Here is a 27,793-nt window from a genome sequence, read left to right on the forward strand (position 1 = left end):
TTTTTCAGCAGTGGAAAGTCAATATTTACTGAAGTGTAGTATTTGCATTTCATGCTACTTCACACCTCTGGATTCACTACTGTAGTTTTTACTCCATTACATGCAGTTTACAGCTTCACTACAACCAGATTTTTCATAAAAACATGTGCTCATAAAATATAATGCAGTTGTGAACTAGCTCACAGTGTATAAAGGAGTTAAAACTTGCTCCACCACTGCTATAACATCACAATCATCCTTACACATAGACGTATAATGTGTACAAATCTAAACACTAGGGGCCACTCTACCTGCATTACAAGTATTTTTTTTACTTTTCGATACATAGAATTGTGCTGATCAATCTCACAGTATGTACTTTGAGTATTTTACATTGTGGTTTTATTACTTCTATTCAAGTAAACGATGTGAAAGCCTCTTCCACGACCGTTTACAAGCACAATTGTTGATTGGCCCGTGATTGTTGTGTATTAATCGCACAACTGAGTGCTGTTTGAAAGTACGTATCACTGATCCGCAATATATTGAACATCTTTATTGATGACAGTAACAAAGTGCACAAGCATTAAAAACAACACAAAACACAATGACTGTATTGTTAAAAAAACCCAAGAGAGAAACAAGACTATAAAAAAAAAGATTATTAAACAATACTACTGCGGTACTCTTGCCATGATTCCATCATGCAGCAAACCAATACAGCCTCTGGAGGCAACCTGTGCCTTTTAATCTTTCTGTACCATTAATGAAGGGAAATGCAACATGGAGTCGCCACGGAGAAGAATTTGGTCTCCATACTGAGCAGTTCCCATGTATAGTCCTATACAAAGTGCTAACCAAATGAAGAATAATGTGTGCCTGCGAATACTACTTTCTGACATCCAGAGGATAATATAGAAATGTATATATACGTATAGGACTATATGCAAAAAGCAATCTCTAAAGCACCATTTTCGGTCAAACACATTGTGCAAAATTCATTTTTTCAAATGTAGTGCACAACAATGAGAAAATTAAATCAAAAGTGAGACATTTATAAAAATGCACTAAGCACACTGGACATAGAAGTGATTCTAAGCCAACATGAATTCCTCATATGGTCTAAAAACAGCTTTTCAGAATTAAATTTGCATAAAACGGCAATATCTCACAGCACAGTATAGCACTGCGTTCAATGCAGTGTGGACATACCTGATGTCTGAGTTTCTTTTTTAAAAAAACAAACAAAAAAAATTATAAAACAATTAAAAAAAGGGGGTACAAATGGTAATAAATCTGCATCAGCATAAAAAAAATGAAACGTCATTATCACACAGTAATATAGCAAATATCCAGTCGCCTATGTCAGCCTGTGTATAAGGTCCCGAGGTGCCTTTCTACAAAGCTGGAGGCTGGTTATACGGGCTGGAAGGAACACGTCTCCCACAGAAACGTGCAGAGTTACCAGGATAAAAACTTAGAACAGTGTGCACTGCGGCGACCGCAATTTGTGTGCGATACTACGGCAATGTCCTCACGAGGCCAGATGTCATTGGAGGAATTAAGAGACATTTTGGGGAAAATGCTCAACAGCCGAGCCAGTCCTTTGTGATTTCACCCAACTTGACGATCTTCAAGCTGCTGTCCTCCAGTTTGAAATAGTGGTCACCTTTGAAGAAGTAGCTGTAATCTGTGAAAGACAAGCACAATGTTTGCTGTAACGATGTGGATTTAAATGTTCAACCGGGCGCAGCTGAAGCTGATGTCCCGCCTCTCTCTCTGAATCATGCTGATCAGCGAGCATACAGAGGCACCTCTGTAGAGCGGCACAGACTTTGCTTTATATAAATGTGTTTGTTCACTGTGTGGGGAAGGGGCTATGTGATGCTTACAGTAATGTGTGTAAGTTAGGAGAGCGGTAATGGAAAAATCCCTGGTTGCTTGCCATGCACAAAAATTATTTGCATCCCAACCTCTAACCTCAAAGATACATGAAGAGAGGGACGGTTTCAGCGGATGTTTACTGGTGGTGTCATGACGAAAATTCACCGACAAGTATTTTTTGCTCACAAACGAGTAAAGCTAACACGAGCCATCAAGCGGTAGATATATAAAAGAACCGCTCTCCCTCTGTCTTCTGTGAACATCAGACCGCAGATGACTCCCTAACTTCAGACCTCCTCCCCCCTATTTTTTTTTCTTCATCATTTTCTTTTTAACAGTCAGTTCCCCTAAAATGTTCATTTCTGGGATATGACGCTGAAGGGTGTCATTGTCTGTTGGGCTGTGGATTATGAGAAGTTTTTATTAGTAGGGGCACGGTGCCAGACTCACTGATAGAGCTGACTGGATTTGCTTTCATTGTGACCAGAAGGAATGGCAGTCTGAAGACAGTGAACTACCACAGAGCACCAGCTCTGATCCAGCTGTAATCGAAGCAGCACAGCCGCCACAAAATCCTTCTTTCCCTGAAGTCTCCTTAAAGATTCAAACAAGGTTGCAGGCCCAGGATACATCCTGCTATTTTGTCTCTATTCTTCAATTTTAAACCAATACAGTAATTATTCCTGGTTTATCCTCACATTCTTGTATCCTCCTTCAGAGACTGATTGCAATTATTTCATTTTGTAAAAGATTATTTCATGTTTATAGTATTAATATTGTCAAAAATCTATGTGGTCACTGGTTAAGTTTTAGCCATGCTAGCCACACTGGTCTGGGATAAATACTGTCTGTCTGTTTATCAGTGGGACTACCATTTGGTCCTGACTTAAATATCTCACTATCTCTCCAATCTAATCTGTATTCCTAACTATTAGTTTGATTTCCATGAATTGTTGTAGAAACATTCATGGTCCCCAGATGATAAAGACCAATTACTTTGATCGTTCCCTGACTATTATATCAGAGCCACCATGATGTTCATGTTAATATCTTAGAATGAAATGTCACAACCACCTTTGGATGGATTGCCATGAAATTTGTTTTTTTGTCCCTTTGACATTGATTCAAGTGTCCTGAATGAGATGTTTTAATTTGTCCAATATTTTGGTACGGGCTTGCAAAACTTATTCCCGTCATCCTCAGATCTAGTTTTTTTGTTGTTGTGCTAATGAATGATAGCATGCTAATATGCTAAATTAAGATGGTGTTAATGGTTGAAGTTCTCATGAAGTATACTATATGCCAGTATCAGGCCCATCACTGGCAAAAAACAAAAAACATTGAAGGCTTTTTTAATACTATTTTAGAGTTTGTTACTTCCTGTAAAATCATTAAAAATGTTGATGACTCATCCTGCACTTGGGAGCGTATGTTTATTTTTCATCCAATCAACGCTGTCTTTATTTCATGACACTGAATGACAATATTTGTATATTCATATAGAGATTGCAATGTGGTGATTATATTTTGTTCTGCAAAAACCATGTCAGACATCAACTAGAGTTCCTGTATGAATACATGTGTTTATACCTGCAAGGCCTATAGGCCTACAGTAACATATTAGCATTGTCATTGCGAGCAGGTTAGCATGTAGCTTAAACCACCACTTTGTCTAAGTACAGCCACAGCGAGCCTTGAGCACTGCTGTCTTCTGTCATGCTGTAATGACTTGGCTTGGAAAGTAAGTATGTGTAATTTTGCATGATTTGTAGCAAAGGAGCATGCTGCAAAACCTCTGTTATGGTCCTTTCATTTTCAGGTTTAGTCCATGCATTCATAGCGTGTGCTCTTCAAATCACATCAGCATCTGGATTCATCATTTAAAAGAAAAGAAAGATTTTTCTTTTTACCAATGTTGTTCAGACTGAAGGCAGCATCGATGCCGTCTGGGATGCCATTCCAAGAATCAGCAATGAGTTTGGGGAAGCCAGGGTCCATTCTCTTACTCTCTTCATCGTATCTGTAAACATAGTGAAAGTGCATTTGTATAATCCTTTAATAAGTACGAAACAATTCCCTCCCACACCCACACACACACACCACTCATACTTTTCCATGGTGATTAAACAGTTGTCAACACTATAAATTCCCATGTTGTGCAAGGGCTAACAGGCCTGTTGTGGTTTACAGTGCAGATTAGGTCACACCAAACTCTAACTAGATCCAGACGGAGCCAAGTGCTGCCTGAAGGAACTGATGGCATCAACAAAACAAGATAGGCTGCATCAGACAAGGGTTTAAGGTTTGCAAATGGTTCCAAGCAACCCTCCTCACCTCCAAAATTTGTCATCAGCAAACAGGTAAGTCTTCCTGTTCTTCCTAAAGTTGAAGACGGCGTCGATTTTCTGCAGGTCAGTGGGGAGTTCAAGGCTGGAGAGCCTCTTGGGATAGCCTCTCTCCAACGCATCTGCTTTGTAGACCCACATCTCGTTGCCTGGGAGGAAAGAGGAAGTAAAAAAAAAGTAGAATCATAGTGAATATAACAATTATGACATATATTTGATTGATGAAAGGGCATTATTTCAACACTGAACTGTCTGACCGAGGTGTTAGCCAATATTCCTGAAAATCTGTTGACCAAATATCATATGAGATCATTGCTTAATCATTCAGGGTAGCAAGTCTCCCCCATAGCCAAACCAGCTCTGCTGTTAATGTCTTCAAGGCTGACAAATATATTATGTAAATTTCATCAGTATTCAGGAAGGCTGTCATATAAGTAAAATGCAAAAAATGTTTCATAAACCACTAATAACTATGGTGGAATATCTCAAGTTTCCCAAGAGTGCACACTGCACACAAGAGCGCTCAGCCAACATTCCTGCTTCTCCTAATGTTTCAGTTCGTAGAAACGGCTGACCGTTAAGAGAAAGGCAGAGCGAAGACACCTCTTCATTACTCATGGAAGTGGAACTGTCTGTTTGTCTGATCACCAGAGAAGTACAGGGAGGATGTGAACAGGGTGCACGGGTCATTTAAAAAGATATTCGGCGAGCTCTATATCTGCTATTTCCTCCCAGTTTTTTGTTTTCTCCAGCATACCTGCGAAGAACACCGTTTTCTCCTCCACTGGGTCTTCATAGGCAGCGTCAATCTTGGAGGGCAGGTCCGGCCAGTAGGTGGCCACCAGCATGGGGCCGTTGGGCTTGCTTCTGAAGTTGACTGACCTGAACAGGAACCTGGCACAAAGACAGTGAGTGGGTGAGCGATCATAAGGGTTGATGAGCTGGGGATGAAATGAGAGTGAAAGGGGGCACAGGGGGTGATGAGGAGGTGGGGGGAAGTGTGTGTCTGTGTGCGTCTGTGTGTAAGAGGAGGTTTTAGTGCAAGTGCTTCACTGGCCGAGCCAGCCACAATGGCCTGATTCATGAGCATCTGGTTCTCGTTAGGACTAAGGCTGCCGACGCCAGCGGAACAAGACCTATCTTGCCCGGATTTCCAATACACAGCTGCACAACAACGGCAGCTTCCCAAACTCTTTTCCACTGACCTATTTCTTGACAAGAAAACGATCTGCGATTGAAAAAAATAGTTGCAGTAATGACAAAGTGAGGAATAGAATAAAACTTTACCAACATATATACATATCCACAGTGTTGTATACATTTGTCAGCATTAAGGAAGAGGCATATCTTAATCTGAAGTAGTCATCTAAATTGCATTATTTTAGCAGTGTTCTTGTGGATCAACACCAACAGTATCCAGAGGGCTCTTCTGTCTTTCCTTCCTGTCTCTATTTAATTTAGAACCAAAAATAAATAAATTATCTGACAAAGCGGTCGCATAAGTGGACAGGACATAAAGATTTGTCCAGACCATTTATGAGACTTCAAACCTTCAAGGAGGTAATCGGTTTAATCCTGCATTTGTTGCTGTCCAAGTACTGTCAAAACTGTGTGGTAATGCAGGGTGATGTTTGAGGTCTGTAATGCATCACGATGCGACAATAATGTCGCTCTGACGAAAATATCAGCAGGCATGCTGTCCGTTTTAATGTATTTTGTATCTCAAACAAGTTTTAAGCTGGAATGTAAAGAAGTGATTTGTTGTAAACGGTCAAAAACAAAAGTTGAAAAATCGAATGACAAATCGTATCCATCTTGCTGCTGTCAAGTAAAAAGGCTTATAAACTAGCTTTCTGTGAGGTTTAAATTCTTAAGAATTATTGTATGGTCAGTATTTTTTTCTGCAATATCCATTTACTTTGTTTCCATTGAGTAATTACCTTTCTATATGGTAGTTTTTAGTGACAGCGCAGTTGCCTACGTGGCACGAGGTGTGTACAGGGAAAGCCATGCATGTCATCCATCACAATTATATCCTTACTGTTCACTGTCTTCACACTGTCAGAGCTGTAATAAGTTACTGCTAATGCAAATAAACCATTTCCTACTGCTGCTACTTCACATTAAAAGTGTTCACAATGGTGTCTTTTATTGTGACGCAGCCACAGGAAACCACTATCGGCATGTGGTTGTTAGATATTCTGTCTATTAGAGGGCATTAACACACATAAGTTTCCTTGCAAGTAGTAATTATTAAAGCAACATTATGTCACTTTTTTTAGACCTTAAAATAACAACTGGCGTGGCGCCAAATTGCACAAAATGCCAATTTCTACATAATGTTGTTTTAAGCTAGACACTGGTAAGCACTGTGATGAGTAGGAGGGAGGCATCACTTCTGATATTGTGACGTTAGAGGTTAATGCTAAGAGGTTAGCACATTGAACGTGAGGTTGTGATTCGGAAAACTTTCCTGTTCATCAGATGTGACATAGAAAGCATCTTGTTTTCACGTGTTTTCAGGGCAGAAACATCATAACGGAGACAGAAAAGTCCATTTATGGGAGATCGGCAGGATACTGAATGCTGTAGTTTTATCACCCTTGGCGTCGTAAGCTTGTCGTTAGCTCAATCTACACACTTAGCGTAAAGTTAGCTACCTAGCTAAATGTCAATCAAAACCAACGTTCGGGGCTTTGTTGTCTCACAGCACAAGCGCTTTCATCCCGCCGCTTGTCAGCACGCAAGCAGGGACACGGGGCCGAGGGCAGAGCGGGGTTACCATTGTAGATTCATGGCCATTACTCATCATCGCCAACATATCAATAAAAAAAAACCACACATTGGAATTGTAATTGCAGCATTTGATTAGTATTTATTTCTCCACTATTTGAATTTGTTCCAACAGCCCTACCTTGCTGTGGTATGTAAGTACACTTGCTGCTACCATGGAAACTACTGTTCCTTTATCAAATCCACCAGGATTGAAATCTTAAGGATTACAAGTTAATATATTTTATATTGCAAACAGCCTCTGTATCACATGCATCTACACAAGAACACAGGTTACTTTAAAAAGGCCTAGTCTGTAGGTTGACCAAACTGTATCTATGAGACATACTTTATAATTACCTTCTCCTTAATCCTCCAGACAGACAAAGACACAGTTTTATGCTGAGCTCAGGGAGTGCTACGTGCATGACTCACTGTATCATGTCAAGATTTGTCCTACATCACAAATATGCTGAGGCAGGAGAGAGAAGGGGGGGGATCCTACTTTTACAACGGGGGAGTCAAGTGAGCATTAGCCCTGGAACCTAGAGGGGCAACACGTTTTCTCTGAAGCTGAACTTGGCTTGCACCGGAGCTCTACAGCTTACAAACCTGTCACGGTCTTGAGGCAGCTCATTAAGCCTCTGCCCTTACCGAAACTTTACTAATCTCAGACTTCAGAGAGATCTACTATACTGTACATTCACCTCCTTGAGATTACTCTGTCCTCAATTTCTCTCCCTTGCCTTCACATCAGTCTCGTCTCAGCCTTTTTTCTTTTCACATAGAAACTTAACTTTAAGGAATATCAAATCAAAACTTGCTGCATGAAAGTATTACACAAAGCCTCGGGATGATTACACAAGAGAGCCAAAAACCCAGTGAGCTGCCAAACATGGAGCAAAATAGCCTTTCAATGTCAAGAAGCTCTTAAATAAGTCTATATGCATGTTTCTGCTACTGTATATGCAGACCAGTGCGCCTTTCCTCACCCGCTGAAAACTATTGCTCCAGATTAAGATAGTTTAACATCGGTTGAAATCGGCCAGGCTGCAAATGCCAAAAGATTGGTGTCGCCCCCTGACTCGAAGAGAATAAAAGGAATATAACGTAGATTATAGCTACCCCACAACCCCCTAAATGACATTTTGGCATATGTGTGTTACAATTAATGATCATAGGACAGCAATCCTGGGTCATTATATGCACTTACTCAAAAATAAACAGTTCAGATGACTATCAGGTACACTCATCTGTTGGTTTGATACTTCATCAGTCTGAATTTTTGGCTACTAGTGCATTATCTGAAGTGTCTTGTGATTTTCAGCCCAGCTTGATTTCCAAAAAATGGGCCAATGTTTGGCGTGCACTGCAAAAGAGTGGGCCACAGCAAGGTAAAAAGCAGGCTTGTGGCTTGTTTCTCCCAGTTTCTAACTCAAGGTTCTCCTAGAGGAAACCAGGCTAACTGAAAGACTACACTCTTCGGTACGGAGGTATGCTGGTCTGTTTGCTTTGGACACATTTCCAAAATGGCCATGACAGATATACAGCTCTGTTAGCCTTCAAATTGCAAGGAGTCTGTGTTTCTGCACAGCTAGAAACGTTAATACATCATAACTTGCACGGATGCTATTTGTCTTTTTCAGTTCCTTTTCTACCACGTTATTGCTTCAGTTCAAAGTGACCCTCAGGAGAATTTTTCTATAACCGACTTCAGCTGTTGTGATGAAAACATTCACCTCCCTACGGTAAAACACACTGAGTCACAAAGACTGTTGACAAAACCGCAGCGCTTGATGAAACTCCTCTTCTCCACAGGGTCAGCCAGTAGACACAGTCAGCTTAGAAGACTTTGGATTCACTGGCGCCGGTGAAAGAGAGGACTGTGTTTAGGACTGATGACTGTTTTGGTTGTCACTGCATGAGTAGAGGACTAGTTTGTTTTTCCCCTCTCACTAATTGTCGCATCACAAAAACAATTATCTAAACCATGATGTTCAAGTGGCACAAAATTACAATATGGGAAAAGTTAATTAACAAGAAGCCTCACGTGTAGCTGCTGATGGTTTACAGGGAAATGATTATGAAATCCGGTTTGTGTACGCTGCCTTATTTCACTCGCATGATTCATAAAATCAGAAGTGGGCTATCGGGTTCTCCTTTTGACGTTCTTCCTGGAGATCACGGACAGGAAATTTAACCAGACTTTGGCAGTGCTTGCAAGTTTCAAGAGAATCAAACTTGGACTTAACATTGCCTTTGTGACTCAGAGAGCTAATGAAAACACTGTAGCTCGCAGATCCAAACAACATGGACTGTGGATGGATTGATTGACCCCATTGTACCTCATGTTTTAATATGGCATATATATGTAATTGAGCTCAAAACATTAGGGCTTTTTGTTTGATTCGATTACCTGTCCTTGAAGAAGAAGGTCTCTCCTCTGATCTGCGCTACAGCATCAAAGATAACTGGCTCTTTACATATGTCCATTGGAGTGACCGGGCCCTGGGTTGGAGTGAAAGGCTTGTCTGTCGAGGCACCTGTTTATAAGAGAATTACCAGAATATTTACACACTCACAGTACATTCATCTTTCCTGACATCGAGTGAGAAAAACATTGCTTTTGTTCTGGTATTCAGCTTAATCCCTGTCGAGGAAACTAGCCAAATGTGACATTTCATCTCACCGTAGAGCTCCTGGATGCCTTTGATGTCATCGTGAGAAAGTCTGAAGTCTTTGGTGTAAGTGTAAATGGGGGCCATCAACGCTCCGGGGTCCTGAGAGTGCTCCAGGCCAAGGGCATGACCAAACTCATGGGCTGCCACCAGGAACAAACTGTAGCCTGAAACACACAACACAATCGGGAAACTTCACTTAGAACAGTGAATACCTCTTTATAAAACACAGATACTTTACAGAAGAAAATGGGTATTGGATGATATGGATAAGTCAGTTGGTACTTTTGGAGTCTGGACAATTCAGACTGACAACCTAAACCTGACGTAAAGCTTTATCTTTCTGTTTATTGGGAATGTACCTGAAGTAAGGGCGACTAAACCTACCTTGATGTCACCCATTGGTTTGCCATTTCCATAGCCATCTTGTTTTTTTGGAGAAAGAAGTGGCCATATGTAGTCGAGAGTGTGAAGCTGAGGAGCGTACGCATTGTTACGCCTGAATCCTGACTGATAGCAACGCTAGCAAGCGAAGCCACGCCCTAAAGCATACTCGGCTTTATTTGTCTATTTCACTCTAAATGGGACCACAATTTACAGAACGAACATTATGATGTGTTAAAGAAGACTTGAAATTATGAATTGAAACCATAAAATCATAAGGAAACCGTTTACTTAGATAATAAATCAAGTGAAAGGTAAGGCCATTTCCTCATAAGCTTACATACAATTTGTCTTCTTTATGAAACCAGTGGAGTCGCTGCATGTGTCTCAAGGGTAACAAATGACTAATGCATAGTTTTTCTGTAATTGTCTAAACTATCTGGCGCTCATTATTCTGTCTTTTGTGGCAAATCCACTCGCCAGACCTACAGCAAGAAAAACCCACAAACAGTATTCATACCTTGGTCAGGACAGAAACCCCATTTGCGGTCATCGTCGTAGCTCTTGCTGGCGGCGCACCACATCTTGCCATCGCTGCGTCCTGATGAGGTGCAGGACTCATAAGTGTCTCCCAAGAAGGTGAAGGGGAAGACACAGGGGCTTCCCTCTGCGTTTCCTCCCACTGTTGACATGGCTGCAGGAGGCAACAAACGGTAAAACTGATGTAAACGAAAGTGAAATGTGCCGGGAACTTAGTTCCCTTCACTGTCTGATGAACTCATTCATACGCCAAGAATATTTTCTTCAGAACAGTTTGGTTTGTATTATGTTGTGAAGAGAGCGCAGATGATGTTGAAACAGCATCATGAAAGCATTGGCACAACACACATGACATCAATAACTAATCCACTGGGCACAAAACCAAAAAGCACCCGCCCACTTTGATTTTCTTTCAAAGACAGATAATTTTTCAATCTGGCAAGACTGCTTTTTGTGCTGTTTGTGCAAAAAAGTATATAATTTCCTTTTCAGCAAAAGCTATCACACGAGGCTAAACAACGAAGCTTCATTCCTCATCAATTAGAACCAGATGAAAGTCGTACCTCTCTCTGTCCATCTCACTGTACGTCTGTCTCCCTCCCTACTACACTGCCTCGACCTTAAAACCAGTCCCACTGACAGAATGGAAAATAAGCCCTGCCACTGCACATTAAAATACTTTCACAGCCACTCAGCAGACCACGAGCAAGACTGAAAACCCCAGCTGGAGCATTCCTGCAGACCAGCACCCAGCAGGGCACCATACACTGCACATCCAAATAAACACAGCCAGTAAAATGCACTGTATGCGTCGAAAGCAAGCACTTAACCCACATAAACAGAGGACAATGTAAATAACAGTATGCACATCTGAGGTTGTCTGCACTAAAGAACAGGAAGAATCCATTTTTCAAACTATTCGGTGATAACTCATATGCATAACAGGCTGTAGATGTCACCACCTACCAGTTTCAGGGCAGAACCCGAAGGTTTTGTCGCGGTCATAGTCCTCAGTGGTGGCACACCAGCGGTAACCGTCATCCCTGCCTGAAGTGGTGCAGCTGTCATACTTCTCTCCCTGAAAGTTGAAGGGGAATTTACAGGCAGCGCCCTCTGCGTTGCCGCCCAGGGTGAAGAGTACTGTAAAACAAATATTATAAAATACAAAGAAGTGTTACAGAGAAAGTATAAACATTTTACACAGCATGTTTTCACGCAAGTGTCTCAGACCCCTTGACCCCTGAGGGATGATGTAAGAGCAAGGGGCTCAGAGAAGAAGAGAAATATGAGTTAGGAAAATAAATGGAATGATTTTTTTTTCCTTCTTTTTACATCAGTACAATAGCTTAACAGAACAGACGGCACCAGCACAAACTCGTGTTCTCATCATATAAAACAAGTCAGTACATGTGTACTTTGGCGCTGAGCATCAATAGACATGTGATCATGTTAGTACCATGGACAGCAGCACAACACAGATAAACAAAATGTTTAACAAAGCCCAGTGTTCTAAAGTGGGGCAGTGACTTGGAAAAGAAATATTCCACGATCCACTCCAAACAAAAAAAAAGACAACACTTTCCTGGCATACTGTTCAACCTACTTTCTCTCTGTCCAAAATCAGCAGAAAAGCTTTGAATATAGCAAGAATCTGATATGAAGAATTACTTTGCCAGTATAGGAAACACTGCTTTAATTTCAGTCCAGTAAGATGCAAGTAGGGCACGGCACCAGTGCTGCTGAGGTCAAATGGGGCCTCGGCATTAAATATACGGACACAAGAGCGTGTTGTTACGTCAAAAAGGAAGAGAGAACCGCGGGATAAACTTACATTCATGGGGACAGAAGCCATATTTGCCGTCGTCGTCGAAGTTGTACGTGGTGGAGCACCACAGGAAGCCGTCGTCACGGCCCTGAGATGTACAGCTGTTGTACTCGGTGCCCATGAACAGGAAGGGGAATTTACAGAACTCTCCATCAGCGTTGCCAAACTTCACCTTCACCACTGTTAAAAAGATTAAAGCTCATATTGACATTTTTCCACATTTTAGCTGGAACTTTTTTTTACTGTAAACCTTTTAAGTGTCAGTTATTTTTCCAAATCAATGTAAAGGCGACGTGATATTCAATATGATAAACTCACAAATTCAGGATTAAGGTGTTTTCAATCTAATAAATGAAATAAATCTTGCAAAAGCACATAAGTGCACCGAAGTGCTCTGAGACAGAGTTTATAGATTATTTCTGCACAGATGATGAAATCAGAGAAAGAGGATATGAAAAATGGGGAAACACACAAAACTATCTGGGTCAGGGCGTGCAAATAAATGCATGCAATAGAGGTTTTTTTTTTTTTTCTATTTGGCTTCCAGATGGCTGAGGTTTGTCATATCAAGTGCCAGAAAGTTCAGACAAAGTTAAAAAAATCAAAACAAAGTATTTGAAAGTCAAATCAAGATTTGGGTTACGGCCCTGTCATCTCACAATCGTTAATCGAATTCCGTCAAGTGGTACTTTTAATTTGTTTTGAATAAAAGTCTGAGTATGCATATCATGCATCTTTCGACAAATTATTATAAATATATATATATATATAATATAAAATATATAAGTTATATTCTGTTCCTGCATGAATCCGTTCCTACACTTGAATGCACTTGAAGTGTTTCTCCGTTACCTTGGCCGTCTCCCAGCGTCCACTGCTCATCATCATCGAAGTGGGAGTCTCCTCCAATCCCTGGCCCTGGAGCAAATGCATGAGCCAAGAGGCCATCTTTCCCGTCGAAGGGGTAACCATCTCCGTGCTCTGTTGATGACATCATTCAGTGTTAACACTCCAAGACAAAAATCCGAGGTCATTTTCTTTTTACAAACAGGCACAACTGGTTCAGCAGTGAAGCTCCATATATCAGCCAGCCAGTAAACGGTGTGTATTTGTGCCTGTATTAAATATTTCTCGCTATTTTGGTCTCTGAAACAACAGCCTCACATGCTCTGAAGTGGCTGCTTCTGTTTGTGTTCCGCTATAATTATCAGATTCCTGCTCGACAGGGTCAGCTGTGGCTAGACAGACTGATGTTATGACACTGTGAGCGAATATCAAACGGTTGTTTTCGTTGGAATGACCCATGTGAAGACCACACTTCCCATTATTGTATAAAGTGTTCCTTAAATGTAGGTTAGCCCGGTGGTGTGGAGTCACTGTAATAACATGTTGGTTATTGCTCCTTCACCATTACTCAACAAGGCCGTGACCTTCTGCTCAACTCTTTTCCTGACTTGGGTTTCTGTTTATCCTTTCTGAAGTGGAAGGCGACTTCGCGTAATCATTACTTTGTTATTAGAGTGCTCAAATAGTCTTTCTGGGGAAAATATTTGAATTCTAACCCGAAACAACATTTCTGTGCCCCATTAAGTGTATCAGCATACTCTTCTGTTTCTCATATCCCAGAATTGAGACAAAGAAGACAAATGTGACTGCTACAGCAGGGTTCTTTGAGGGCACGTGAGGACATCTTATTGTGAAAGAAACCTGATTTCGTTATTGGAATTTGAGTTGCAAATATAAATGATGTGAATCCAAGTGGTGTCAGGGCCCTGAAACAACAGTGCCACCTGCTCATCAATACTGACCAACAATACAGAGATAAACTGTCAATAGTTCAACCGACTACACTTCCCCCCCCTCTGTCTGAGAGGCTCTGTTATACCCTGAAGACCCGGTCTGCTCTGATTGGTCAGTTCACACACGCCTGAGCCCGCAGAGCCATGGTGAGCGGTCACCATGTCTCTGGTTGGCTCTGTCGTGTTTTCAGCTTCCAGTAAGCTTCACTTTTTGTGCTGACTATGGGCATAAATCATGCAAATAAGTAACATGTAACACTGACTGACGAGGTGTTTCAGGTACTTCAGGAGCAGTTTTTTCTGTGGGAGAAAGGAGCTCCCATTTGTAGGGACTTTGGGCTCTTTAACTTTTGCATGCACACAGGAACCTATACAACACACCGATGGAAAGGAAAAACTGAAAACACATAACGGGTCTCCTTTTAGTACAGTAACTTATAAATACAATTGTCTATGACTCTTTATACAAGTATTACCATTGCGGCCAAAATTAATCATGATGTCGGCCTCTCCGTCCATGAGGCGGGTGAAGGACAGCGGAGTAACGTCACTCCATACTTTGAAGGCTCTGAAGAAAGCATCATTGATGACTTCCTCATCCAGGTCGGGCGTGTAGCCGAGGATTCTGTAGAGTTAACAAAGAGTCAGTTTCATTCTATAACGAGACGAAGACGGAAAATAAAAGCAAGAAATGTCTTAAAAACAAAAGGTGCGTGTGAGCAGAATTATCACGAGTTCTCTTTCCTCTACTTGAGGTCGTGGAAAAGAATCCAGCAAACAGATTATGAATCATGTGGTGAAAAATGCTCCTGAAACATTGTTCAGCCACAAACCCTGTTGTATGCCTGTCTACGCAGCCCTCCCCTAAAAAACAGTCTAAGATCTCGTCGTTGTTATTGTCTTTGGCTCGCAGCCTTTCCTCACAAAACACACTGTAGGCAGACGGGCTGGAACGATCAGGGCACGCACAAAAAAACGCAGATATAAATAAACCAATCCCACATTGTTGTAAACCTCAAACGCAGCGACAACAAAAGACCTGACACATACTGTGTAGGAATGCTGGTGTTAGCAAGACACAAGATGCAAGCTGCACAGTGACTGTCTGGATGGGGGTGGGGTGGACTGGTGGTGGCTGAGGGAAGGGAGGGTGGAGAGGGTGGGGGTCAGGCAGGGCCAAGCTGTGGTCCATCTATCAAAGCAAACAGACTCTGGCTTTGTACTTGTACTCATCGGACGCTGCTTTGGGAATTACATCCAAACTAGCAGATTGTAGGGTTATTGAGTGAGTCAGACATATTGGCGATGGTGTTTCTCAACACTTAGGGTTTTATTGGTCAAGTTAGTTTACCTTCCTGCGACTGGCAAGCATTTGTGGTACATGCATCTAAAAGAAACTTCAGGCCAAGGTGTAACGTCATCTCCCTTCTTATAGGCCATGTACTTAAAACTTCCATGATGTCATCATCTAAGCATTAGTGGGACCCTCTCCCATCATAAAAACAGCACATGCAGGATCAAAATTAACACCCAAAGTGCAGGAAAATCCAGTGCTTCTTCAGAAAAACTGTGCAGGTAATGTAAAAATCCCCTGACCTGTAAGTGATGTCTTTCTTCTGCCACATGGGTTTCCTGTGGAAGAAGTTGTAATTGGCCACATCTGGGACGCCACAGCGGGGCTTTTTCATGATGTCCACAGTTTTGGCATCAATCTCTCCAGTTTCTTGCAGAGCGAAGAACTTTTGCATTTTCTTCAGGGTGTCCTTGAGCACCATAAGGTTACATCTGTCTTGTGGGCATCCATAAAACTTATTCAGATAGTGCTGAGGGAAGAAACAAAGAACATTAGACAAATATGTAAATAAATAAATAATGTACAAAATATTCCCCAAACAGTTCAGCTCTTATAACTTCAGCAGTACAAACTGTTATTCAACAGCTGTCTGACACTTTTTAAACAGTTTTTTTATGAAAAACAAACTTACCAGAGCAACTTCTTTGTCTGTTTTGGGAGTAGTATCATCTCCAGGAAACCTGATAATGGGCGAGGGGGCAGCATATGTTGCTTGAAAGGCGATGAACTGCACCAAAAACACTTTGAGAACAATCCGACGACAGCTAAATATCGTCGGAAAGCCCATTTTCTCCTGTTTTACTGGATCTCAGCCTTGGTTAACGTCGCTCGCTCTGCGCTGCAGTCTTTCCACCCCGTCAGCTTGGGTTGCCTCTGCGCCTCTGCACGGTTTTTTTTTTTCCTCCTTAACGGGACATCCTGCACCTCGGCTCTATGAACTTTCTCAGTTCTGCTTGCACATGCACTTTTTCGCCCCGACAGCTTTCTGCGCAGTCTCCAGGTTGGGAAATAGGAGCGGGGGAGCCCACAGACAGGAATAATTCCCTGCTTACTCATACGTTTGGGTTTTGCGCAAACCTCGAATGACTGAGAGGGGAAGGACGGGATTAAAAAGGCTATACTGTCCAGCAATGACAACTAATTGCAGATGTGGCCACATTTTATTGTCTTTCTCTTGTTCACAAACTCATCTAATGCCATCCAGTGGCGCAGGTGGGTTAAATGCTGTGCTGGTGAAGAAGGTCAGTAATGTCCCACCTGCAGCAAGTTAAGAATCAACTCTAAATCTCTATTTTTCTGGTGTGTTGCTGCACTGTATGTGTTATGATGGAAGGGAATGTTGGAGTTGCTCTAAGGATTTATATTCTGGACATGTGTCAGGGTTGGAGCCTGCAGATAGTAACATGCACACTCAGAGGCATGCAGGGTGATTAGCTTCATATTTAAAGGCCTGGTTGCAAAAATAATTGTGTTGTGCGGTTGTGATCTGTTAATCTTTGACCCCCTGACTTTAAAATAAAATGCTTCTTATTTGAGGTCACCCTATGTGTTCTCAGCTCTATTATTGAAAACCACTGTTTGCACATGACTATATAAAAGCTAAAAGTGGGTGTTGCCTGTGCATCTATGTATTTCAATGTCCTGCCTTACAGATGTTTCATCACTTTTTCAACATCAGGAGAAACCCTTGCCACAAGCAGTTCCTAAAAATCCTAATAACTTTCACCAAATGTGTTCAGGGACCTGTAGGTGATGGTGATTATACTTTCCCAAACTGGTCCCATCCCTTCTCTTTCACTGGGATTGTTTGTTTCCCTACATTATCAAAGGAACAAATGAATCCTTCTGCCATTCATTAGCTCATATAACATCACTAACTTGTATTACTTTGTCAGCAGAGAGACACACAGCCAGAGGCAGGCCAAAAGTTATTTAAAGTGATATACTGACATCTGGTGGCAAGATGTGGAAATCCACCTCAGCATCAAGTTAAAAAGGCACCAGTGAACTGAGGCCACAAACCTGGCAACACAGGTCTACCCTTTAGTTGTTGTGGTGCCATGATTTACTTTATCTTGAAATAAATAGATAAAGTTGCTTATCTGATACATTTCCTTGTACCTATACCTACACCAGATTGGTGTTGCAGTAATTTCCAACTGTAATTGGGAGATTTTTGCCATTTAATTTCTTCACAAAAGCTTAGAGAATGAAAGGTCGCACTCTGGATGAGAAAGAAGAAAAGGACATGAGTGTGGGGGCATGAATAATTTGAAATGTTAACACCATTACATTGTCTGATCATTGGGCTTCCAAGAACATTTCCAGAATGTCCGTATAGCTAACCTAAAATGATTTCCTCTTTATTTTATCTATATTTCATCAGCTGTTTGTTTGTATGTTTTACATGCTGTGTTACCTGTGTGAAGATGCTCTCTTCATAACTAAATGTAAGTACTGTTACAACCAATTATATTTATTTTTTTTAGTCATATTTTTAAATTGTTTTTCCACTGTACCCTGGGACGGTACTGTGCTGTGAAATCATCACCATGTGCTGCATGAAATCATATCACTGACTCATCACACACTCATGTTATTCCCTGAAACAAGGTCCTGATCACTGCCAGAACTTCAGACTTGTGTATATCGGCTCGGGGGAGGACTCATAGAATAAGTCATGATAGGATATGATTCACGACACATTGCAAGACAATCACCTTTGTATACATCACGATATTTGTCTAATAAATGGCAGTGGGGGCCTGAAGGTTAGACAAGTGAGCTCGGTAGGTAAAGAAGAAGAAGGTAAAGGTTAGAGAAGCAAATCTTTTTCTGGAGGCCCACCGGTTCGATTCCCCAGACCGGCAAGATAAATCTGGGTGGGGAAAGAGAGAGGGCAACACTTACCCCTCCCTCATTACCACCACTGAGGTGCCCTCGAGCAAGGCCCTAGACCCAAACTGCTCCAGTAGAGGTGGTCAGTGGCCGACAGATCAGACTGTGGTTGTACTGATCAGCTTCCAGGTGCTAAGCATTGCTTTCTGTGAGCCCTCCCCAAATGAATAAAGATTAAATAGTGCAAGTGTTATGTATTTATCATCATTCATACCTAAAAATACAACAGTTATGTATACAACATGTTTAAAGGAAGGATACAACCTTTTTTTCACTCACCCCTTCTCAAGAGGAGACAAATTGGGGACAAGCTGTAGAGAGTAAGCTGGTTGATGTCGCAGCAATGATCCATCAGAATCACTGCCCTCTGGTGGCTGACATACGCCTTTGCATCTCTGTCTGTTCTGAGGCCCTTGGAGCCAGTCTCCTTCACTGACACGCAGTGTACGGCATGGATATAGGATTAACTCTAACTCTCTTTGACATCTCTTTGTTTCCGCTCTCATGTGCTGTTCACAGTAATCCAGTATGACTCTTTAATAGAGAAAGCTGAAAGACTTTTTTCGCAAAGACATCTGACAGATGGATAGCTCGCAAACAGGATTTTGTGGTATATCTAGCAAAGCAATTTCCTTTCCCTTTAGCCAGAGTACAGTTAATTTTTCATAGCCGGGGCTGCTGTTGGTGGTTGCAGAGTGAATTTAACATCCATTTGCCAACAATATCCAGGGCCTGTCACTTTGGAGCAGGAGCTTTATTTCATGCACTGATACATGCTGCCATCTCCTCCAACTGACACACTCGCAGTGATCTCTGGCAGAGCCGGGGAACAGAATGGCTACCTATTAAATGTACATGGGCCTGCCTCTCCAAATAGAAAACGCTGAGATGTGAGAAGTTGAGCCACAGCTACAGTAATTGAATGCCTTTGTGCATATGAATGCAATTTTGCAGGCGAAAGTGGCATAAAGAGATTGAGATGATAAGGTTTGATTTGCATGTAAATTGTTTTCTTTTTTTTCCTGCCTCCCTTGAATGCTTAAGCTTCGTCTAGATTGAAGCACCTCACGATGTGTGTGTGTGTGTGTGTGTGTGTTTTGATGGAATAGTGTTGGCTTTTTAAAAAATGTGTGTCTTGTTGCTGTTGATTGCTTGCATATCTTCCATTTGTATTTGTTTGTTGCTGTGATGGCTGGTTTAAACACAATCATGGTTTCATGTAATGCTTCACACTGGTAGAGCTGATTTGCGCTTCAGCATTTACGCCGCAACGTATAAATCATACATGTCACCTTCATTACGGACAATTTCTTTTTAGTTTGGAAGACTTTAAGGGATTTTTTTTTTTTACATGTATTACACATGCAACTTAAAGGCACAGTATGTAATTTCAGCTGGCAAGGTTCTCTAAATCAAAACAAAGCATAAGACGTAAGCAGCATTGGACTATACGAGTTGATGTCTTCAGTGTTAAACCACCACCACTGCTAATAAAAGTCTAAGTGACTGTGAAAGAAATGTTGACAGACTAGGTAGTGTTGTAAAATCTTATTCATGTTATTGTTACTCAGGTCCGCCGACGCCCTTCCTCATTCTCTGACGTGTCATCTGAGAGTTAATGGTGCAGTATGTAAGAATTGGCACCTCTCAAATTCATCCTCAAAACAAGTAGGGGGTGCCACATCACCATGGAAACTGTTAACTGCCATTAATGGTGGTTGCAGTTAGCTTGTTAGTTCAATTAGCCGTGCAGATAGCGGTCAGGACTGGAAACTTGGACTAGCACAGGAGCTTTGGACCAGGAAAGGTCTGGTTAGCTGATTAGCATGCTAACTTAAGTAGATAACTGTGTAATACAACACATAGTTTTTATATTTTTTATATTTTCGAATAAAATTCTTACATATTGCAACTTTACAGCTGTGGGCAATGATTTATCTTGAATACAAGTATGGATTCCTCTGGGTTTAAACATTGTTTGGGATCATGCAAATACACAACTCAACAGAATATATTGCAAAGATCTGACTAGAAATGTGACATATTATATCTTTACTGCAATCTTGCAATATGCTCGCTCTGGTCCTAAACCGTACAAACTCATGTCATTAATTATGAGGATGAGTGGCTTCCTCCAGCACGCCAGCATGGCCTCCTCTTGCGACTGGGAATGGGACATTCTGGACATGAAGGCCAGCCGTATCATAGCTCTCCAGCTGGCTCTGGATCTTCAGGCCCACTGATTGACCCCAGTCCAGCTGAACAGACCGCAGCCCTGGATGTCACCCTCTTCCCTCACCCTGGTCCTCTGGCTCTTGCGAGGACCCAGACAGATTCTCTGATGGGTCATCAAACCAAACTGGCCGTATGGCTGGCTAGCACCAAGGTCATGAATGACAAATATCACAGTCCCACCGCTGCTCTCCTCTCACTCCAACTCAGAGTGCTTGAGAGGAAAGAGAGCATAATGTTCTGTGCTGTTTGGTCCGGGCTTGAATACATAGTTAGCCTGAGTGTGTAGTTAATACTGACACTGAGTGGTTTAGAATCAGTCTATTGGCATTGTTTGTTTTATGTGCTTTGCAGGAGTAATTAAGCAATGGTTGCTGAGTAAATGAATGCAGCAACAGCCCTGTCAATAAATCTGTTTCAAGATAACTTAATTTGGCTAAGCACTGTGTTACAGAATACTGTGACACATATTATATCACTCGGTTTGAAACATTCCGATGATGAATTATTGAACATAAATCCATTATCTTGAACATATTTTATTTATGAATGCACCAAGACACTGGAGGACTTTAACACTGCAGGGTAATTATTGTTCCACATTGTGTCACCACTCTTCTCTCAGATGCAACTGCCAGAGCAAACTGCAATGAATCAAAGAATTGCGAGTTTTGATTGACATTTTGTGTGTGCACAAGGCCCAAAGCGACATTAGCCGAATTGCTTTATTTAATGCTTTCTCCCACATTCTGTTTCTCTTTTAGCACGCCTTGTAAACACTGATGCAATAATGCATTCCATTATACAGAGGAGAGGAGATGAGTGTCTCTCGTGGCTCCTCTCCATCTCAATAATAGGTCAACAGCTGTATTTAAAAAATTAATCACATTCTTGGCAGTTGCAAAGGTTAGCCACGACGCTCTGAGATGCAATATTGGAAGCTCAGATCAGCAGCAAATCTCTGCAGAGATGAGGAAGAGTTGCCTTTGATGAGTACAGCATGTAAATGATTTGTGTGTGTTTATAGGACACGGGGCTGGCCCTGCCTCACTCCAAGACAGCGGCGTCGGCACCACTCTGTGGCAGAGGCTGGCAACAGCAGATGGAAAGAAGCAAGAGAGGGGAGGGCTGACCTGATCCAGCACTTCACAGTTTGTACTCTCTCTATACTCAGCTTCGTTTCCCAGTCTATTTCTGCCTTGTGTAAGTCTGGTTTTGTCAGGGTGCTGAATTCTGGGAACCGTCTTCTTATTTTAGCGTCGATAAGTCCACTTATATTTAGGTATCTGGGGGAGTTTGCTGGGAAGGAGGGTCGTGAATGGACAGAAGAGCCCAAAAAATACCTCTTAAATATACATTTTACCCTCAAACATACAAAACATAGATCTAAAAAGTTTGAGACCTACATACTCATTAAGGCTCCTAATACCCACCTTTAACAAATGGACAAGACCTGTTATAGTTTTATTAATAAAGTAATAAAGAGATTCATTACCCAATTCTTTGTGTAATATTTTCTCTATACACACTCCTTTTTTCCTAGAGTATATGTTGTGCCTGTATTTTTACACATATTATTACTAGTATTATTTTTTTTATGTGTGTTTGCATATTTCTATATATCGGAGTTGATATTTATGTTCTTAAAAATGTTTTATTTGCTATAAACTTATATTGTATAAAAATGTTATTAGAAAAGAAAAAGGGAAAACAAAGAATGTATTTTTTTGTAATGTTACTGATGAAAAGTAAATCATTTTTTTAAAAAGAGAAAAGAAGGTCATGACTGACAGTTATCACAGAGGGAAATTGTTCACCGAATACTAATGTGGCTGTTTCAGGACCTCTGCAATAAAGTACACACCTTCCCCAAAATATCCTCAGGACTCTCAGGTTGTAGTTGTCGTAATCACAAGTTAAGCTAAACAGCTTCTTGTTGGTGCTATGTCTTCTGATGGAGTCATCACTGGCCCGTTAGTGTAATCTTCTCAGAAATTCAAAATTGATGCCATTCTCACGTCAAAAACAAATTACTCTCCAAGATATCTTGAGGTACGAGGACATAAAGATGAAATATGAATGTCTGCCTCAGATTGCTTTTAGTAATTCTGAAATATTCACAGTGGTATTTTGGGAGTGCCGCGGCTCTGACACGAGGGGATGAATTTTTGATCCGTGATCTGATTTGGCCGTCACAATAAAAGGATAGCCTCGATAAGTCAGGAACATTGTTACCTGGATTGTTGGATGAAAATGAAATACTGCATGATGCAAGTGAGTGAAAGGGGAGTTGAAACGCTTGCCGTCTGTCTGGTGCTCTTGACAGTTCTGAGAGCTGTGCCGCTGATGAGCTATTATGTTGTTTGCACATGTCGGCTTCGGAAGCTTCTGTCTGTCTACAAGTTCTCTTTTAGCTTTTAACCCTGCAATAATAACCACTTTGCACCAATGTTCATCTTTCACTGGGAAGATTTTTTTTTGAAAATAGTGTGTTTTATAATTTGAGGGTCCCACCTCAACCACAGTTTATACGTAAACACTAGCTATTTTATGCTAATGGTGACTTTTTTCCCCTTGGAGTGTAATTAGGAATGAAAAAAAAACAATCAGAGGATAAGTAATCGTCTATTAAATGAGAATGAGGAAAGTGTTTCCAAAACAACAGAGATCCTCTGGGATATCAGATTGACTATCATTTCCTTTCACTCATTAGAAGCAGAAGATGGCCAGGCCTGGCAACATCCTTCCTGGCTCCTCCAGCTTTAAAGCTGGCAAGCCTCCCTTTGACATATTTCATTGCCATTCAGTGTGCTCACTTGCCAGGCAAGAACAGTTTCAAACCCAGTTTATCATTTAATTTCATCAAAAGGCCTTCATTCAGAGAAAGTGTAATACACTCAGGTAAGCAGCTGCAATCTGATTAGAGCACACAAGCAGACTAACAAGGTGACTTTGATTTGATTTGATGTGTACCTTTTGGCATGCTTACTTTATGTAAAACAGCACATTTCAACAGCTGGACTTAATTTCTTCTTCTGTTTCTTTGCTATTGCTCTCCCTCTCTTAAATTCAAACACAAGTCTCATTTGAAGTGGCTGAAACAAATCCCCAGCGTCACCTTACTGAACCTGCTTCCTGGAAGATAACAGTAATGCCTTTAAAGCTCATTCATTATTATGGTTTGGGCCCACCGTCACAAATTCCAGACAAAAGTGAATTTCCTATTCCCTGTCAATAACAAGCTCGATGTCACCTCTGAAGCTGAGGGAGCATGATTCAATAAAGTTTTCTCTTTTTTCTGTTTGACCCCTTGTCACCCTGCTCGTAACAGAGGGTTGAATTACAGTTTTTTTTCTCCGGCAAATACCCTGCAGGCTACCTAGAAACACACTGGATTGACTATCTTGTATAAACCTCAGATAAGACAGCTCAGTCACTGTGTAGCTTTGTCCTCTGTAGAAATAAGCCGCATATCAAACATTAACCATGACATATTTGCAGAGGTTGATTGGTAACATGACCATTTTAGCAGGCACAAAGACGAGCCTCCGAAGCTCAGACGTTAGTCGCTGTGACACTTGCTGAGGTTAATGAAAGAAATCACATTTTTAAAGGTGCAATATGTAAAAAATGGCCTCCAAAAAAACAGGGGGCAGCATATCACCAGAGTAACTGCTAACTGCTGCTAACTGTAGAGGCTGTTAGCTAATAAGCTCATTTAGCTGTACAGCTAAATAGGACAGGCTGGGGCTAGATGGCTAGCATGCTAACTTCAGTTGATATATCTGCAACACAATACATCAATGTCTTTTGAAATAATGTCAAAACTCTTATTTATTTGCATTCTTTTGATCATTTAAGTAAAATGTTTTAATAATATTTTGTGCTCCTCGCATTATGGCTTCTTTGACCATGCCTCCAGTGTCTAGACCTCGTTGCATGAAAACAGCATTGTGTGTGATGTAGCAGCAGAGGTGTGCCGATGTATGAGCCAGTGTTCAGGCCGTGGAAGCCGTTGCCTCCTCCTATTGCTGCTACCTGTGATCTGAGTGTTGTCGGGCCGTGTCTGCAGCCCATAGGCCCCCTGTGTTTTAAGCACCGGATAGCAAGCGCGCCGCTGCCGTCGTCCATTTTTGCAGGATATTGAAAAAGACCTTTGTCAGGAAGCTGAGGCCCACCGGCCATTGGGGAGCAGTGATCGTGCTGCTCCAAATTACCGTATCACCTTTCTCTCTTCATCCTAATAAACAACAAAGTCAGGGCATCTGATGGGTGACACTCATTCAACGGGCTCTTTTGCTTGAAAGAAGTAGCAAAGAATGAGTAATCTCCTGCTCTCTGTTTGATTTTCCATCAGAGTGTATTTATTGCAGTACAAAATAATATATAACACATGGCAGGCGGTAACATATCTCCCTGAGTGCATTGTGTTGCAGCATTGAAATGTGGCTAGAAATGAATCAGTGCGCAAGGTAGCCCCGTTGCTATTACTATGCAAACCAGATAGATGGCTTACATTTAATTTATATAATATTCCCCGTAGAATCATTTTTATTACGGGGGAGATCCTGCTAGGAATATTTGGCCTATAAAGAAATTAACTTTGTCTCTTTGCTAAGTACACCCATGCATCAAGCCATTATCTCCGTGATAGATGAATCATATTTGATATTACGCAAGACAAATGTATTCATATTGCATATTTTTCTAATTTTTCCTGTCTGACCATCTGTGTGTGTTACGTCTTACCAAGATTAATCCGCTGATCCTATCGGGATAGAGGGCAGGTGTTTTCTTTTCTTTTTTTTCCCCCCTAACACACAGTAGTAAGTAAGAGCTGATTTCAAAACATAATCCACCACATTATATTTTAGATCTTTGTAATATATCAGGGACAGTGATTTCCACAACTGGGCCACATGAGACCTGATTTATTCCGTATTATTATTTTGTGTGTGTGTGTGTTACGACTAAGCAAAAGGGGGCACACTGTGACCAGACAAAGTCATATGTAGAGCTGATATGTGAATATCAGTGACATATGAAATAGTACTTTGTGTCCTCGGATCAGTGTGCTAAATCATTTAAGCAGAATGACCCTTGACTGGATTAGAGGGAGGAGGGTGAACCGGGGGGGGATACTGAGACCTGTTTGGCTGGAGAGACCGAGGGCAGAGGTCGCCCTCCGCTATCGTCACCGTTGACCCAAATTCCATCCATCCTCCGCTACAAAGATCTGATGATTATTTTTCCAGGAAATTGCCGCATTTGATCTCACCTACACCTCTTTCCTTTACCTAAGTGGCTCTGGGTTAGGTGTGATTGAAGTCGGACGATGATTTACACAGACAACACTCACCTAGCACGCTGTTCGGCCTGTTACACCCTCTGTCTTACATGCGCCCTCTTAAATTCACTTATGTAGAATACTTGTCTTTCCCAAGGCGTTAGACAGAACGAGTGGATGCACAGACAGATTGCAAACTAGTGTTAATGATCAGCCTGTCAGGCAGAATCTGTATTACTTAATCTCCTGGTCCTGCTGTACATGATCAAAGCAATGCAAATGCGACGGAGTATTGATTTCTACAGCAGCCGTGCTCTTGCACTTATAATACTCCTTTTACTCCAACCCACAGTTTCCCTCCACATAACTGTTGTCATTATAGCAGCCTGGAACAAACAATGCTGCCCTTGTCTATGTTTTTGTAAATGTTTAAAGCTGTTTTTTTTTGTTGTTGTTGGACAAAATACAAGTGAAGATATCTTACTGGATGTTATTCTGTAAGTACAGCCAGCTAACACTGCATATCATATGCAATGTTTTTTCAAATGTTTTTTAAATCTGTATATCTCATTGCAGATATGAAACTTGTCAATTGAAGATCAGGGGATTAAAGGAGATACAGAGCTGAAACAGATGGTTTGCTGTGATGTGTCCTGAATGCTAATCCTGTCAGCATAGCCGGCTGTGATTGATACATTATGACATATTGTAAAGGTTATATTCATCTGTGATGTTGATCGTCGCCTCTGTACTTTCTAAAAACCCTGTCCTCACAAGTGATAGGCTGTCCCCAGGAAACAGGACATTACAGAGACGGAGTTGTAATTGATGCTGTTTTTATCAAAAAGTCTGTCTGAATTTAGTTAAAATCCGTGTAACTACTCATGAAGAATGTTGCCGGACAGCGGTGAAACCCATTTAAAGTCCCATTCCTGAAATGTGAGCAGCCACAGTGAACTCTCTGTCACAATGAAACATGGTGATTAAGACAGCCAGTGGGAGATGAAAATGAATTCCTTCAGCTCTGAAGAGGTGTTGCATGGAATTGTCACAGGTCACCCTCCAGGCGCCGGGCGTTTGCAAAGTAATTCATCCAACGCATTATCCCAATAATGATAAATTTCAGGCATTATGAATTGAGATGTTTCCTCATACAAGACTTTAAATGATATTTAGGTAAAAGGTCTCAGGATCATTTGCCTTTAAAAAACAGGCTCAGGCTGCTGTTGCATACTCGAGAATCTGTTTAATCTCCAAAAGCAATTTGTAACACAGAGAGATACAGTGAAGTCTCTGCAGGCCATGTCTTGTATCATACTAAAACCATTTTGCTATTTATTTTCCTTTACAGTTTTTGGTTTTCTTTTTTTCAACTAATTTAGATCACTTAAAAAAAATTAAACACACTGGACTACTTGAACCTGCAATCACTGATTTTCTTTGGCCACTTGGGGGCAGCAGAAACAAGCTGTGAACTAAGATGAAATGAGTTTTTTTTTTTTATAAAATAATTTTTTTTTATTTTAGCATAGGCTACCCTCAGAAAGGCTCAATAACAACATCAGAAAGCTACTTTTTCAAAATAAAAGAAAGCATTTGTTTATCAGAGCACACACATACGAACATAGCACAGAGCGGCTCTGTGGAACTTCTGTGTTGTTGTTAGTTTACGTCAGCTGACTCCATTTCTAAACTATCGTTAGCGGCTGTTTCTCTCTGTTAGCTGAGTGGAGGGAGGCAAGGCACCTGAGAACGTACACAAAGTCACATCCTTCGGACTATCGCGGAAAATCCAACACGAGACCTTCACTAAGAA

General features: G+C 41.3%; 1 protein-coding gene across 1 annotated transcript; it reads right to left on the reverse strand.

Annotated features, from left to right (window-relative positions):
- Nucleotides 1-520: 520 nt before the first annotated feature.
- mmp2 (matrix metallopeptidase 2) lies at nucleotides 521-16,542 on the reverse strand. The gene is made up of 13 exons (XM_084363397.1): nucleotides 16,192-16,542; nucleotides 15,803-16,029; nucleotides 14,683-14,831; nucleotides 13,260-13,388; nucleotides 12,414-12,587; nucleotides 11,549-11,722; nucleotides 10,563-10,736; nucleotides 9,670-9,825; nucleotides 9,397-9,523; nucleotides 4,966-5,102; nucleotides 4,198-4,357; nucleotides 3,774-3,883; nucleotides 521-1,669 (listed from the first exon to the last, which is right to left on the reverse strand). The coding sequence occupies exons 1-13, from the start codon at nucleotides 16,345-16,347 to the stop codon at nucleotides 1,566-1,568; spliced, it is 1,977 nt and encodes a 658-aa protein (XP_084219523.1). The 5' UTR covers nucleotides 16,348-16,542; the 3' UTR covers nucleotides 521-1,565.
- Between the last annotated feature and the right edge of the window lie 11,251 nt (nucleotides 16,543-27,793).

This window comes from Pagrus pagrus (genome assembly GCF_965226575.1).
Source record: "Pagrus pagrus genome assembly, chromosome: 1".
NCBI lineage: Eukaryota > Metazoa > Chordata > Actinopteri > Spariformes > Sparidae > Pagrus > Pagrus pagrus.

Excerpts from the sequence above, each read along its gene's own strand:
- mmp2 (XM_084363397.1), bottom strand. The coding sequence starts at position 16,347 with ATGGGCTTTCCGACGATATTTAGCTGTCGTCGGATTGTTCTCAAAGTG. Across the intron at positions 16,030-16,191 it reads CAGACAAAGAAGTTGCTCTG|CACTATCTGAATAAGTTTTA; the intron begins GTAAGTTTGTTT and ends TTCTTCCCTCAG. Across the intron at positions 3,884-4,197 it reads GCTGATGACAAATTTTGGAG|ATACGATGAAGAGAGTAAGA; the intron begins GTGAGGAGGGTT and ends CTATGTTTACAG.